This window comes from Helianthus annuus, chromosome 14 (genome assembly GCF_002127325.2).
Source record: "Helianthus annuus cultivar XRQ/B chromosome 14, HanXRQr2.0-SUNRISE, whole genome shotgun sequence".
Classification (NCBI taxonomy): domain Eukaryota; kingdom Viridiplantae; phylum Streptophyta; class Magnoliopsida; order Asterales; family Asteraceae; genus Helianthus; species Helianthus annuus.
In genome coordinates, this window is record NC_035446.2 from 117,697,161 (window position 1) to 117,713,941 (window position 16,781).

The 16,781-nt window shown below is 39.3% G+C and overlaps 2 protein-coding genes across 3 annotated transcripts; both read right to left on the reverse strand.

Moving 5' to 3' along the window:
- Positions 1 to 5,233: 5,233 nt before the first annotated feature.
- LOC110907231 lies at positions 5,234 to 6,334 on the reverse strand. The gene has a single exon (XM_022152241.1). It carries the CDS (start codon positions 6,332 to 6,334, stop codon positions 5,234 to 5,236), a length of 1,101 nt encoding a protein of 366 aa, XP_022007933.1.
- Positions 6,335 to 8,945: 2,611 nt separating this feature from the next.
- Positions 8,946 to 14,276, reverse strand: LOC118486392 (transmembrane 9 superfamily member 2-like). Of its 2 annotated transcripts, none has more exons than XM_035982801.1 (8): positions 14,092 to 14,276; positions 12,339 to 12,379; positions 11,657 to 12,239; positions 11,066 to 11,203; positions 10,814 to 10,970; positions 10,256 to 10,740; positions 9,930 to 10,168; positions 8,946 to 9,185 (listed from the first exon to the last, which is right to left on the reverse strand). In XM_035982801.1, the coding sequence occupies exons 1-7, from the start codon at positions 14,232 to 14,234 to the stop codon at positions 9,949 to 9,951; spliced, it is 1,767 nt and encodes a 588-aa protein (XP_035838694.1). In that variant the 5' UTR covers positions 14,235 to 14,276; the 3' UTR covers positions 8,946 to 9,185; positions 9,930 to 9,948. The 2 variants fall into 2 exon arrangements, with proteins under 2 accessions (XP_035838694.1, XP_035838693.1); XM_035982800.1 differs by having other exon boundaries at positions 8,946 to 9,188.
- Positions 14,277 to 16,781: the final 2,505 nt, after the last annotated feature.

Consider the following 16,781-nt stretch of genomic DNA (forward strand, 5'->3'; position numbering starts at 1 on the left):
GCACTACGTGATAGCACTAAGAGAGGCTCTCGACGAAATGACGTCCGTAGAGGAGGTCCTCATTGACCGTATCAACGATCTTACAATGGGATTGGAAAGCAGCTTCCAAGAGATTAACCTTTTGCACCAAAGGTTAAACATTTTGGTGGCACCTCCTATGGAACCAGTCCTTCCACAACAAGACTGGAACTTAGCACTCGGTATTAACAACCCTACCGGGTGGGGAGACATCCCCGCGGAACCTCCTATGGAAATCCCACAAGAAGTCCCGGCGGAAGTTGAAACTCCTCAAACAAATGCAAACGAGCCTTCCTTCCTCCTTCCAAGGGAGGTAGAGGAGTGGCTTGCCGACATATGAGGAGAAACGCATCCGAAAGGTGGAGCTCTACAAAGCCTTATCTAACCAAGATCAGTAGATTCTTGGAAATTTTGCTAAAATTAAAATAAAACATAGGGCTAGAACTCCATAAGCTTACTATCTATGTAACTTTTATCTTTATGAATTATCTCTCTATTAGCAATGTTATGATGGTTTTTATGATTTATGGACTCATGGTGGTAATGGATGAAAAAGGGAACGAGAAAAAATGGAACCATGCAGAAGAACAGAACAAACCGACAAAATCTCCATAACAGAAGGCTCCACACGGGCCGTGCCCAACCAACACGGCCCCGTGCTGAGCCCCCTGCAGGAAATCACCCAGTTCAGGTAACTGGACACGGGCCGTGTTCAGCGGACACGCCCCCGTGTCCAGGCTTCTGTTTCAATTCTATAATTTTTGTTACTGGCACTTGACCACGGGGCCGTGCCCGGTCAACACGGGGCCGTGTCCAGAGCGCCAGTAACACAAATCTTTGTTTTCAAACACACTTTTACATATTCTAATCAACCAAAAACTTTATTTTTGGACACATTGAGGACAATGTGTAATTTAAGTGTGGGGGGGATGCTAAAACCTTGGAATTTTGCAAAATCCTAAAACAAGCCTTACACAAAACTCTATTGGAACCGCTAAACACCCCAAATTTTTTCAAAAACTTTTTCATTTTTTATTTTATTTACTTGTCTTAGTTTAAGTTGGGAATAACAAGTTATAAAAGGGTTATATTTTTACAAACTTACAACCGATAGCGTCGTGATAAAAAGAACTAACATAAGAAAATTATGAAACGGTATAACAAGTCTAGCTAAAATTCGATTATATATGCTTGGTCACATTAAAAACCCATTCCCACAAAAAGTGAGTTTTGAGCCTTTATTGAGCATAAAAATACACATATTTAGATTAAATGCTCATTTTTCGTTTCTTGTGTGAATAGCCGCTCGGTCTTTACAAATCTAGAACTTGCCACGACGATACATTCCCGGTCCTTACCAACTTAAACCCAAGTAAGTAAATGATGGAGGCATTAGGACTAACTATTTTTCTTTCAAAACCATTATTTTTCATTTTTTTACCTACCCAAAATCCCCCTAGAAAACCCCTTTGAGCCTAAACCTTTCATTTCATTACCCCCAAAACAATTTTTTTTTACCCACCAAAAACCTTTTTCATTTTTTCACCTTTATTTTAGTAACAAACTCGGTTTTTCATAAACATACCCTTTACGTGACGAAAAAAAAAAAAAAAAAGAAATGAAGTCAAAAACAAACATAAGCTACAAAAAGCTTGTTTGTAGAAATACTTCAAAAATAAATGTCACCAAAAATAAGGTATTTTACGAAAACCGACACTTGTTACGATTTTCGCCCTTTTTACTAACCACTAACCAACCACCCACCTTTAAACCCAAGCCTTCACCCCAAAAGACCTCTTGATATTTACAAAGGTAAAAAGTTAAAAAGGAGGAGGATTGATCGCTTGGCAAGCATATGGAGAATGTAAATCCGTGCCGCTCTCGAGCGATTCACTTAAATATACACCTTCGGCCGAGTGATTGAGTGATCTCCCGTGAGGTATGTGAACTTGTATATAAATGGAATTTTAATAAGGCATGCTATGCCCAAATAAGTAGTTTATCTTATGAAAAGTTCAAAATAAACCATGACGAATAAGATTGTAAATAAAATAAAAATAGAACCTATACAAACCTTGGATTCCCGACACTCTAGGACAAGTTAAAAAAAAAAAAAAAAAAAAAACTTCTCTTCTACCTATTCCATTTGGGAGTGTAAGCCACATTAAAAGAGTTTTGCTTGAGGACAAGCAAAAGTTCAAGTGTGGGGGTATTTGATGTGTGTAAAATGCAACATATAAAACACATCAATTAAGGCATAAAACTAACCCTTTTTAAGTACTAATGTTGGAAAAAGAGTGTTTTTGTCTTCCTTTTGTATTTTCAGGATGAAATGAGCTCAAAATCACAAAAGAAGCAAAAAGACCACTAATTCTACCATAAATACAAGAAAAGGAACAAAAGTAAACTGCCCGGACCCTCAACGGCACCTCCCAAGACAAAGAGAAGAGAACAGAGTCTGAACACGCCCCGTGTCCAGTGAACACGGGGGCGTGCCCAGGAAGCAGCAGAAAAGACAAACCAGTAGAAGCTTCCATTGCTCACCACGGGGCCGTGCCCAGCGGGCACGGGGGCGTGTTGAAAGTACAGCAGGCGCATTAATTGTAATTCGCAATTACAATTAATGAAGAGAGAGAATGTCAGACGGGCACGGGGCCGTGTCCAGCGGACACGGGGCCGTGTCCAGCGTTCTGTTCAGCCTATAAATAGAGGAGCTTGGTTTCATTCTCTCTCATCCCTTGGCACACCACCTCTCTCACACTTCATCCACCACCCACCACCACCATAACACCATCATCCACCACCATCATCCATTGTCCATCGTAGAGTGTGTGAGTCGTCTCGGGATCCAAGATTGATCGTAAGAGTTCTTGACAATCAAGGCCATGTTTGCCTAAGTCTCTTACATCACTTGGTGAAGACAAGTGTTTAGTATAATACTTTTTATTTTTAATCTTTTGCACTTTTTATTTGGTTTTGTATTAATGACTTTAATAACTAGTTACTTATGTTGAAGGTGATCTTTCCTTATCGTTTGTCCGTGGTGTCTTGGCGTTATTTTACTGTCTATATAAAATAAAAGATTTTCACCATTCATATCTCCACGGTCTATATGGAGGTATGTTGGCTACCTGGTCGGGGGTTAAGGGAACGGTTTGGTAAGGGTCTTGCCCTTGTTCAGCGTTTAGAGGTCCTGCTTGGGACCTGGGTCAAATTTAGTAGGATCTCCTTCAATGCCCATAGGTATTGGATGGCGGGGATCCAAACTCTTTGACCCCCTCATAAGCTAACTACTATTAATACTATAACCCGGCTATTTAGGACTGTATCCCTGCTGACTCAGACTACTTAGCCGAGGGTAACGTCACCGCCAAAAGCGGGGCCTACCATAATTTGCATTAATAACTTAATTCATTATCTTTCAATAATCCGACCCTTTAGGATTGTATCCTTGCTGACTCAAACTACTGGGTTGAGGGTAACGTCGCCTTCAAAAGAGGGGCCTACTACAATAACTAAGATAATCTCTTAAACAAGTGCAAAAGTGCAAAAATAATCAAAGGTTATACTAATACACGTGTCGGATCCAAGTGATTCATCTTGTCTATCTGTTTTTATTTTATTTTATTTTTCAGCATTTAGTTAGTTTTTATTTTTCTTAGTTTAAAACATTTTTTTTACCTTTTTTGATTTGGTTAGACGTTGAGGATAAACCGGTATTAAAAGCTCTTGTGTCCTTGGACGACCTCGGTATCTTACCAACACTATACTACGTCTACGATGGGTGCACTTGCCCATATGTGTGTTTAGTGTTAGTAAATATCGTGTTTTATAAATTTAAAACATGGCTAAAAGTGTAAAAAGGGCTTAATTATACATCTAAAATATATACACACCGACACGCATCATAAGGCGTTAAGGACAGCCCTAATAAGAGTAATCCGCCCCCCGAAAGAAAGAGTGCGGGCCTTCCATACCGACAATCTTTTCTTGAATATCTCTATCATCGGATCCCAATTTTTGACCAAATTCATATTGGCCCCTACTTGTAGACCTAAGTACTTAAAAGGAAACGACCCTCTAATGCACCCCAACATATTGGCCATGAGTTGTACATGCGTGTCTTCCACCCCCACCCCGTATAAACTACTTTTCTTAAGGTTTACCTTTAGCCCCGTGGTAAGAAAGAAACATCTGAGAATTCGTTTCAGGCTTACCAAATTGTCAAAAGACCACTCCCCCACAAATATGACATCATCGGCGTATAAAAAATGGGACAAAGGGAAACCATTTTGTGATAGAGGTATACCTTGAAACACCCCAATTTCGCACGCTTTTTTCATCACCCCGGTCAAAGATTCCATAGCGAGGACGAAAAGTAACGGAGATAGCGGATCGCCTTGTCGCAAACCTCTCGAACAATTGAATTCTTGCGTAGGGGAGCCGTTTACGAGGACCGAGGCCCTAGCTGATTTCACAATTGCCATGACCCAATTCCTCCATTTCGAAGGAAAATTCATCTGGCAAAGCATAGAGCTTAAGAAATCCCAACTTAGGGAATCATAAGCCTTTTCGATATCTATTTTTAGAATCATCCCTTCCTTTTTGTTTCTTTTCATCCATGGTATAATCTCATTTAAAATTATGACCCCGTCAAGAATACTACGGTTTGCCAAAAATGTCGTTTGTTCTTCCGAAACCAGTTTATGAATGATCGCCTTCAATCTATTCAATAGTACCTTTGACACAACTTTGTTTATACATCCAATTAGGCTTATTGGACGATATTCATGTAACCCGCCTGGGTCAGCGCGCTTTGGAATAAGGGCCAAAAAAGATGACATGCACCCACTATTTAATTGTTCAGTCAAGAAGAATTGTTCAAATACTTTAACAAAATCCACTTCCAATCTGTGCCAAAACTTTTTTATGAAATGAAAATTTATCCCATCTGGGCCCGGGGCTCGATCTCCATCGCAATCCCACACCGCCCGTTTTATCTCTACGGGCGTCAAGGGGCATACCAGAGCTTGGGCGTCCTCAATTGACACCGTTGAGATGTTTGGACAACAAAGAGCTGGTCTCGAGACTACTGGTTCTTCGAATTTTCTTGCAAAAAAAGAGTAAACATGGTCTTTTACCAAGGTTGGCGACGTCTCCCATACTCCATCGATGTATAAGCCATGTATCATGTTGTTACTCGTGTTTGCATTCACTACCCCGTGGAAGTACTTCGTGTTCTCGTCCCCGTCCTTAGCCCATCGTACCGAGATTTTTGTCTCATATCCATGGACTTTAATCTATCCATCTCCGATATAAGATCCTTGCACTCTGCCCTTTCCTCCAATTCCACTTGATTTAGGAGTCTCTGTTCAGCTACCACTTCGATTTCCTCCAGTCTTTTCACCTTTGCATTATACTCACTGTTCATCTCAGACTTTCGGCTATACACCCATTCCTTAAGCCGCTTCTTAACCCACTTTAACTTTACATCTAACGCCAAATCAGCCGGCCCTTGAAATCGGAACACTGCCATAAGGTTTTCTACATATTCAACCGCTCCCGGGATTTCGAACCAGGAGTTGAACAAACGAATCGGGATCTTTCCATAATCTATTTCCACCGTGGATAGAAGTATAGGACAATGGTCAGAGACCAGGTTTGATAAAGCCGTAACCGAAGCCAACGGCCATTTACCCATGAAATCTCTACTTACCAAGAACCTGTCCAATTTACTCATGTTTGTACCATTATCCGACCTGTATGTATATTTTTTTCCGCCCATTTGATATTCGACTAGATCCGCATCTTCAATAAATTGATTAAAAAAATGAGCATTCATGCTATTAAATTCAGAATTGAACCTCTCTTCAGGTCTCCTTACGTCGTTGAAATCACCGAGAAACACCCACATCCCTGGTTGTGATCTCCTGAGCTGCACCAATTCCCCCCACAACGCACGTCTTTCGATCGGATCGTTCTGTGCGTATATGTTAACAACTAACACAACATCCCCGGTCATTCGGAGTTTGCCGGCGACCGCTAAAAAATTACGGTTCTTTATCACCCCGAATTTTTCGAACACAGTGGGATCCCAAATCGTTAGAAGACCCCCAGATCTACCAATCGCCTCCACCGTTTCATAGTCCAGTAATGTTCTGCCCCAAAAACGGTTAATCGAAAAATTGAAATTACCTGCCATCTTTGTTTCCTGAATCGCGACAAAATGTGCCCCATGAGTTGTCTTCAGGCCTCTTATCCACTCCACCTTCCTGGAGTCCCGGACTCCCCTTAGATTCACCGATAGAAAATTCATTTGGGAAACGATTGTCCACCCTCTCCTTCAATTATCGCTTCCATCATAGCTTGTGAATCTCTTAGTTGAAAACCCACTTTTGAACCTAGCGATATTGTCTCCTCGGCCTCTAATATGTTACTCGTGTTCACATTTACCGTACATGACAGTTTTGGGACATGGTCGCTAGCCGCCTGAGCTTCACTCTGACCAACCTCCTCGTTAGCACCGAACATCTGAGCTGCTTCTAGGTTTTCAGAAACTCCTAAACGTGTTTGACCTGCATTCTCAGTAAACTCATCCTCTTCTTGATTCTCCTGTACCGAGAGCCCAGGGGAATTATTGTCACCAGATAGAAGTTCTACTGGGTTATTTAAGTCAAAACCACTAGGAGGGAAAGGAAATCTATTGGCCCAATCATTAAGACTTTCTTCCTTTGGACTTTGTGGGCTTCTGGTACATCGTGGTCTTTTTCTGGACCTAGTGTCTTGGCAACGGCCCAAATCAGTGTGGCAGCCCAAATTAAAAAATAAACCACCTATCTGATTCCCATCTTTTTCAGGTCCCACATCATTAAAACCAGCCGCCTCCCTTGGAGATTGTTCCTCGATAACCATGTCTACGTCTGCCCCATGCACTCCTTTCGACTTCCCATGCAGCATGCTCGCCCCTGACCTTTCGTTTTCCATCGGAAAAGTCCCTACAACTTCCGGTTGGTCCCCAATTTCGTCTGGTTCCTTTTCCGGTAACTCTGGTCCCATTTTCGGTGCCGGCGTCGTCGAGGCTGGTCGGTACTCTCCTTCTTCCTCCTGTTCATTTTTACTTGCTATTGATTCTGTAGATTTCGACGTTTCAGCCGTGGCTGCTGAAATATAGCTCACAATTCTATTGATCTAAAACTCATACATATGTGTCTATATAGCATCGAGTATCTAACCAGGATAACCATCATAGCATTAATTACTACTCAACATTCCCTAAGCTATCAATGACATCTTAATGATTAGATTTAGACTTCACATGACCTCCACTTTATTCAAGGTTATCATAACATGATAACAACTTGTCAGGCCACTTTCCTTCAAGTGTATTGGACCACTAGAATAGTTGATCATCTATCTCACACAATCACCTTATAAGTTTAATTATCCATGTGCACAATCCAAGGATACCCTATCATCTTAACAATCAGTTGCTAACCACTGGAATCTCAAAGACATCAAATATCAGTTATTATTATAACAAAATCATCCATTGTTATATAACACCTAGTACCCAATAATTACCTAAGAACTAATCATGCACCACAAGAGCAGTCATGTCAAGCACGGAATCATATCCAAACTTATGTCACGTTTCCAATCATAAAACGAGATTATATATTAATATCATTTGTTTCTCACAAGACATCATGTAACGATTACTTTCACATCTTCATTCGTTGATTATTACTAATTGTTCAAAACAAGTTTCATTATCATATGTCACCCTACCATTCCTTAACATGCTATACAACCATGATCACATAACATATACAATCAAGATAACTAACTAATATTAATCTAAGGGAGAGGAAAGTAAACTAACCGAAGATCAGAAAAGATGTACGGGAGAGAAGGGGCTGCCACAAGTCCGAAGCTATTAGGGTTTGGGTGTGTGTGTATACGTTTAGGAATTATGAGTGCAACATCCCATGCACAAACATATATGCGTGTGGACTGTGGGCTGGCTTATTATGTGTATGTGGGCCAAGATCTAATACCCTTAATGTTGGACTATAACCACCCCCCCTTAACCAATTCAGTAATCTAGTTCTATAAATGTGCAAAGTCCATAAAGATGTTGGGTTAAGAATTGGGTTCAAGTGGTTCGGGCCTGACAGTGTGGGCCGAGATGGTTTTAAAAGTGCTTACGACCCAAGGATATGTGCGGCCCATGCCCAAACACACACAATGATCATAACCAATTACATTTACGTTTAATAAGTTTAACATAGGGTGAAACGTTTAGCAAATAACGTTTAGCAAATTTAACGTAGGATGAAGCGTTGGAGAGCAATAATGAGAAGTTAAGATCACGGGCAATGAAACGACACTAACCTTAAAAGTTCGGGTTGTCACAGTTAATATACTGAGCTGAGCTGGGACACTTGGTGTAATTTTGGAGCTCATACGCTGTGTTCTCGAGTTTAATAAACAAAAGAAAGAAGAGAAAATGAATCAAGGGGAAAAAAGAAAATAAGTAAAAATGTACTAAAAATATTTTTCTTCCAAATCTCTCCAATTTGGAAAAGATTTAAAACGAAAGAAAAAACACATAAGTTTTCCGTCCATTTCTTTCTATTTCCTTCCTTCAAAAAACTCTGTAACACAACCTTTTTTGAATCGTTCAAAATCGTTTCTTTTCAAATGTTAAATGAAACTCGGGAACACAGTGTTGATGTTGGGTAGTTAAGAGGGGTTTGTTTTTGTTTTTGGCTGGGTTTTGTTCTGTATTCCAGTTCCCTTGGCTTCTTGCCATGGGTGCTGTTTTGTGGTTGTTGGTTTTAATAAATTTCTTCTTTGGCTGGCCAAAAAAAGTTATAATCCGATTAACTAGATAAAGCTGGTAAGTAAAGTAATACCGACACAAATTTATAATACAAACAAGGAAACTTAAGAAAATCTGCTGATATAGTACCTGGAGTTGCACAAACTGAAATTTAATTACAAGCTACATATTAAAATGTATGTCCAAAATTGACTAGGTATGATTTGACTCCTATTAAACGGAAAATGAAATAACATAAACTAGTATATCAAAACACTCATCAAGTAAACTAGTTCTCATAGTTTTGATGGTTTCACCCTGTCAGCGGCGGCGGCAGCAGCAGCAGCTAGCAAGAACAATAGCAACTCCTTAGAATTAACCGTTAACATAAAAGATTAAGTGAATGGTTCACAGAAACTGTTTTTTGGAAGAATAGAATAACTCAGTCATTTTTCAATTTAAAAAAAAAATACATAAATATGGTTAATATACAATGTCATTTCTTCCAACATTCTAAAAAAGTATATAAACAAAATTCGTTTATTTATAGAACCTACACTACACATGTATTAATGTGTAGGTAAATCTTTAAAAATGAAAACAGCATATGAACAAATTAGTTTAATAGTTTTTTATATACTTAACATAGCATTTGTGTGTAAGAAGTAAAACTTTTAAATATATGAACCACTGATAAAAAAAAATCAAACGATTTAGGTTTGTTCCTTTTGTCTCGCAATAATTAGTCTTTTGTAATGAAACTCTCCCAAAGATTATACATGTGTACAACCGCAAAGCTTTTTTGCAAAATCTTTGTAGTTTTTATGAATATTTAATGTGACAAATGTAATTAGCATAAATAAAATAATCTGTCTTATATAAATCTTAATACTTAGGATGCTTTCTGCAGTAATATATAACTCTGCAGTAATACATCAATTCATCGATAAAACAGATCAAACTATACATTGTGAGATGTGCATTGTAAAGTACACACACATACATATATATACCAACATATATGCAAGGGGTGTGTGTGCGTGTGTGCATCTTTTAAACGTATATTCCATAAAGTAACTGGACATACCTGTTTGAACACTAAACTTCTATTCACACTTGATTGAGCGGTAGATATGGCGAACAAAGAACAAAGCCGCCCGGAAACCGACCATTCCAAGCATGAGAAAGAAACCATAACATATACAAGCCATGTAACCAAAGAAAAACGATGTCTGCATGAATCCCGACATGTCAGAACGTTCATAATAATAGTACAAACAATACCCATAGATGAAAACACCGGTTGACCCCCCACACAAGAAAGACCTGAAAACAATTTACAAATAACGTCAAGCATTACACCAGCAAAAGAATCAACGCAACTTAAACGTCCAAACCGAAAACGTTACATACCTCCACCACCATTCATGGTCTTCAGCAGCAAGTTGGAAATAAGTCAACGCCACAGTTATAAAGGCAGTAACAATGAGGAGGATGATAAAGACTATAAATAAGATACTGTAAATGGTATAAATCTTGTGGCCCCACACACTGGCAAAGATGTAATAAAGCTCAATGTAGATTGCACTGAAAGGAAGAAAACCAGCCATGGCCATTTGCGGCACGGTTTTACGGTACCACGGTAACGGCGGGATCTCTCTGGGATATTTTGTGGTGCGAACGGGTGCTTGAAATTCAGCCTTGCTGTTTTTGCCAGCAATACCGCCCAATACTAACAACGGTGAAGTCACCAATGTCCATATTAACACAATCACCACTATTGTACCAAAGGGTAGAGCAGCAGTGGCGGTGTACGCGATTGCAACAGTGTTTAGAAAGCAAAAAGTAAGAAAGAGGGGCCCACAGAATAGGCAGCCTGTCAATAGTAAGTTCCTCACCTGTTGATTTAAAACTGAAATGTTAGATTAACATAAAAAATTAAGTAGGGTACCATATTACATATTTGCATACCCAGTTAGTTCCTTCTAGCTGGTGATAAAACGAGGCTGCGGTGTAGCCTGCAATCCCAGAAGTAAGTGCATATATGACAACCAGTGCGGTAAACAGAGCTCCTCGGTTATATGGATAAAATACACCAACTAGAGCTAGCCCGAAAATAAAAAGTGCACTGGTAAAAGTAAAAACCAACAAGTAGTCCAAAGTTAATAGAATTCAAAATTAGCCAATTGAAGATGAAAAGTGTGTCATTGATATTCTACTTACAGGGAAAATAGCTGGGTGCCGGAACCAAGTGCAGCGGCAAACAGAGACTTGTACTTCGGGTACCTGAAAACATCACCGTGAATGTACTTCCAACCGGTTTCCTCTTGATCATCAGCTTCCTCTTCATCATGAGCATACCTTTTTGCAAATAACCATAAGTAAATTAATCGCTGGAAAAGAGAAAACAAGAACAAAAAATAAATAAGAGAGTAAAATGCCATTTTCGGTCCTGAGGTCTGGCCAGTTTTGCGACTTTCGTCAAAAGGTTTGTTTTTCCGCATTTGGATATAGAAGATTTGAAATCTTGCCATTTTCATCTGGTTCGTTAACTTCATCCCTTTTTCTCCGTTAAGTCAGGGGTATTTCTGTCTTTTTTGTTAACTTAAAGGGCAATTCGGTCTTTTTCCCTTTAACGGATAAAAATCGATGGAGTTAAGTGTTAACGAGCCAGATGAAAATGGCAAGATTTCAAACCTTTTGGAACCGGATGCGGAAAAACAAACCTTTGGACAAAAAACGCAAAACTGGCCAAACCTCAGGGTCGAAAATGACATTTTACTCGATATTAAATAAATGGATTTAGTTACATACTTAACAAAGTCATTCTTAAGAACCCGCATAAGAATGGTAGCAAGAAAACCAGTTAAAAGGAGAACCGTGACACACGAATTAATAATCGAAAACCAATGGATCTCCAGGTGATGTGGCTGTGAAGAAGTCTGGGAGTATTTCTCCATTCGACTCTCATACGGAATATCGGTTTCTTTCCACTTCACAGTATACAGAAACTCCACCTCAACTTCTTTATCATCAGTAAGATCCACAACAGCATTAGGATCGGCTTTTGCGTTTATCTCTATCACACGGTCTTTATTGTAGTGGATCTCAAAATGAAGATGCTTAAACAGGTAATACTTCTCCTCACTAGGGTCAGTTTTGTCTTTTTCAACCTTCCCTAGAAAGCCCCAAAAAGGCAAGTCATCGTAGTACATTTGGAAATAGTAATCCTTGGCAACAGCTTTTCGAAATTTGGATACTTCCGCTTTTGTTAGTTTTTTTCTGCATACAAGTTCAGAGTCCTTTTCGCGCATAAACTCAAGCTTATAAGGAGCACTTACTAAACGATCTCCGTTCAGTACTTCACCAAGTGCTTCTGGCTTCTCCTTTAAATGAGCTGTAAAATACATGAAAATCAATGATACATGCCGGCAAGAGCAATTACAGCTCATACAAAAAGTGAAAGATGATATGTAATAAATCAAAATATACACACCTGGTAAACAGAATGGAAGATCAAAAAAGCGGTATGTTTCACTGTAGAGAGATCGTTATTGAAATACGAGTGTCAGACAGAAGGAAGGTATAAGCATGCATAAAACTTGAATATAGTATAAATTATGGATATAATGTTTTATATGTTTATGGATAATAGTACATATAAAAAATAACAGACGATGCATTTTTAAAAAAGGGTAATTGCACGGTACCCCTGACCGTACCCCTGACCGCGGGAAGGATCCCCCTCCCCAAGCTAGCGACCCGGCAACGCTGCCTGGCGGTGACTACCCAGCCGTTTCGAGGGGAGCGAAGAGCCTGCAAGCAGGATTCGAACCCGAGCACTTTAGGCCTCGAACCGGTTTAACTTGGGTGCCGGTGGCCATTGGGTGCCGGTGCCGGTTTAACAGACGATGCATTTTAAAGAACATAAATATAAGAAAAAAGAATGTATCCACTTCCAAGAATTATTGGCATACTGAAGCAGAACTGCATACCAATTACCAACCCTTCATGCACTAATTTCATAGCACAGGCATGGCACCAACTACAAAACCATTGCTTAAACTAAAGCATCATATGACACATAAAGACACACCACATAGAGCCAGAATCCTTATCAATAATACTCTCACTTGCATCTGACAAACTATCAAGCTATGTTGTCAAAGCTCCCTTGGCGCACAGGCGCAACCCAGCACACCAAATGTGCTGCTCCCTGAAAGGTGAGCTTTCAGGCTCTCGATCGCTACTTCAGGGCACTTTCTGGCCAAAAGAACATCCGACCAAAAATGGAAAAAAAGGCCCCTAATAAGGCTGAAATCAACTTAAATAAGCATTGAACTAACCAAAAACAGCCTAAACTAGCCCTAAAACATGTCTAAAACCCCCAAATGGTACTCTATACTATACGCCTAGCTTAAGAAACCCTCGCTTTTAAGCGCCAAGGCTCCGGACTCGGCCTATGAGCTTTGAGTGTGCCTTGCAACTCTGACAACATAGCTATCAAGACCAACTTTTTGCATCTGTGGTTGATCATCATACTATATATAAAACAGAAATAATGTCACACACGTACAGTGTACACAGCCCGCAACCGCATGATGCAGCTAACACTTCTGCATCCCTGAATAGCCACTTTACATACAAAAACATAGAAAAGCTTTCTAGAGGCTTGGGGCCTTATTATTATTTTTTTTTATTAAAGTTGACTGAATAAATTATATAATCAACGATATGATTGAAGACCTGAAGCAACTTCTCGTGTTTCCAATCTAGAAACATGAAAGACAAGATGGAATAGTTCTCTAAAACACCAAAAAAAAAAACAAATTAAGAAATGTTTGTATGGATTTGCATTATCGTCCGAGCTCACATAACAACTAGCCTAATCAATTGCAAATTAAAACATACTTTTCTAAAAATATTGATCTCTACAACTTTAATGACACAAGTTATAACTTATAAATTAGGCAGTGAGAGAGACAACACAGCTGGCATCTAAACTCAAAACACAACAGAAACAATCACCAAACATTCCAAGATCCAATTCGATACTTAAAACCACGACAACATAAACCCTAATTAACACAATTGAACCGTTTCAAGCTCAGATCCAACAAATCACAAAGCCTAAACCTTAATTCTTTCCGAATCAATCAATTAAACAGTAAATATGTAACATGATCTACAAAATTGAACGCATGTATCGGAGATCTAGTTTACTGATGCAGAGAAAGCAGAAGGTGTACCTAGGGTTATGAAAGGGGCCGACTTTGTTAGCGTAGATAGGAACTTCATCGTTAGGTTTGTATTTGTGATCGGAGGCACCTGATCGGACTTGTAGCAACGTTAACGCCACCAGCAACCACCGGATCACGGTCATCGTCGTCATCTTTGGTCTCTGCTACAACGCCCACAGATAGATGGTATGGAGCATATAAATTAGGCACTTTGTATACTCTTCAAGGACATTTTAGTCTTTTCAACCTCTCAAAACGATTGTTTTAGGGTGTAAGAAGTGGTTAAACACTTGAGAGTGGCAAACTAAAAAATCAACCAATGAGAGTGTGCCACGTCAATTAGTGAAAAGTGTTTAAACTTTGGTGAAAAGTGTTGGCAATGGTTTAGACATTTGGTGAAGTGGTAAACTTTTTAAATAAAAAAAAAGAAAAAGATGTGATTGGTTGAGATTGGAATGGACCCCACCCACAATACCCTCCCTCTCTCTCCTTCCTCCCTCTTGCCGATCGGTGTTCCCTCACCGATTTTCTTTACCATTTCGGCAAACAAGATGTTGGCGGTGGTGTTTACCGATCGGTAAAGGGGTTTGCCACCCTTTACCGATCACCACACCGTATACCCTTAGTTCTGTAACGCTTGTTCCCGAATTTGGATGTTTGAAATTACGTTTTTAAGAGATTATTTGATTATTGCGTTTGTAAATATAAATAATCTATAAAAGGGTGTTTAGATGAAAAAATGATTATCTGCCTTCAAAACGCAGTTTTAAAGAAGCGTTTTAAAGAAGCATGTACCTATATGCTTCTTCAAAAAGCAAAATCTATTTTGAAAACGCAACACCAAACGCCCCATAATACTACAGGTGTGGGGAGTTTGAGATGGGGACATTGTTTACACGTGGCTAATGTGGGATTCATAAAATAATATTCAAAAATAAGGGGTGTAGTGTGTCGTGGCTTCTGCTGGTGTGGCCAGCCATATCGATTTTGTTTTTTTAACTATTTTAAATTTAATTTAATTAAAATAACACACTAATTAGTATAGAAGAGAAGATTACATATAATATTTTAAAAACTACAAATAAAATTAAAAAAAAAACTACATAAAAATTAAAAAATACATAAAATTTAAAAGCAATTAAAAGCTTCATGATTTCTCCATGTTATATTTTTTGATGATTTCTTGTTTCATTTCCAACTTCATTGCCAATTGTGGGCCGGTAAGGTGATCGACGGGAATGACGAGAAATTTCATATCTTCATTTTTTTCTTTTAGAGAAATCTTTTTATGGTACGACGCTTGGATATTTTTGCTCATCTCGATCCTTTGTTGTTGTTGGAAATTAAATGTATCAATTCTCGTCCCAAGATCTTCCAAGTGGTCGGTATACAACCCTTCACCCGAGGCCGAACTCGGGGCCGAACCCGAGGCCGAACCCGATCTTGTTCTTTGAATCCGCTTTTTTGACATGTCTCTGCCGGGTGGGTGGGAAAGAAAATCATCAAAATCATCCAAATTAAGATCAAACTCTTGATCACGAATATCGGACTGAGCGTGGGACGAGGGTGTTCTTGCCCTTTTGGATGAGGTTGACTCGTTAGCAGAAGGGACTTTCGCCCATTTCGAAGCATACCTACATACATCCCAACAATGCATATACTTAAACTCATTCTTCTTGTTCTCTTTGTATACTAGCAAGTCATTCTTGATAAAGTCAACCTCGGTTTCACAGCTCCTTGGCGCGTTCTTCGCCTTATGGAAACAAGCGTTGAACCCGGTGACGTGTGTATTTATATCACCCCACTTCGACGAGGTGCTATCATTTTCACGATACACCTCCGGCCTTTGCATTTGCGTATGAAATGATTTTCTTTACGGAATCCCAAAAATCTTTTTTTTTTTTTTGTGTCAGGAATTCCCTATTCCAAAAATATTTTAGACATTATTAAAAAATTATAATAAATCTTAAAACAATGTTATTGTAAACATTAAATATGCTATGTAAAAAATACCATGATTCGGATTTTGTGGTTCATCGATCCAACATTTTGTCAAAGTAATTTCCTCTTGAACCGTTCACTTTAATTGTCTTCATTGAGCGGCCGCTATTGCTTTCTCTTCATCCGTTTTTTTTTTCTTGGGGCTTCTTTTTTTGGCCGGTTTGGATGACGAACCACCAACGTCTTGCGGTTGAGTTTTGGTTACGAAATTGGGTTGGGAAAGGTTAACTGGAATAGATGAATCGTCAGTCATATGGAAAGTTCGTGTATACACAGTTTCCTAAATACGATGCGATTCCGGCTAGATCGGGACACGGTGAATATACTAAACCATGTGGCGGTTGTTGTGGATGGTCGCGTGTAAGGAGTATTTGGGCCGGGTTTGGTGGTGGACGGTTTGGTGCTGGGATAGGGTTCGGGTTTTCTTGGTATCCAAAGGGGTTGTTTGGGTCGTAGCTACAGTTAAAAGGATGCATTGTAGGATGTTGTGGGTTGATTTTATAAAAAAAATAAAGAGATATGGTAGAAGAAGTAGGGATGTGGTAAAAAATATTAAAAATTGGTGGGTATTTTAAATTGGATTAATATGTAGAAAAAATTTTAATGAAAGTAGCCGTTTGGCAACGGCTATATTGGACCAGCCAACCAAAGCCAGTCATGCAACCTCCACCCCCCTCCCCCTCCAGGCTCTATCCCCA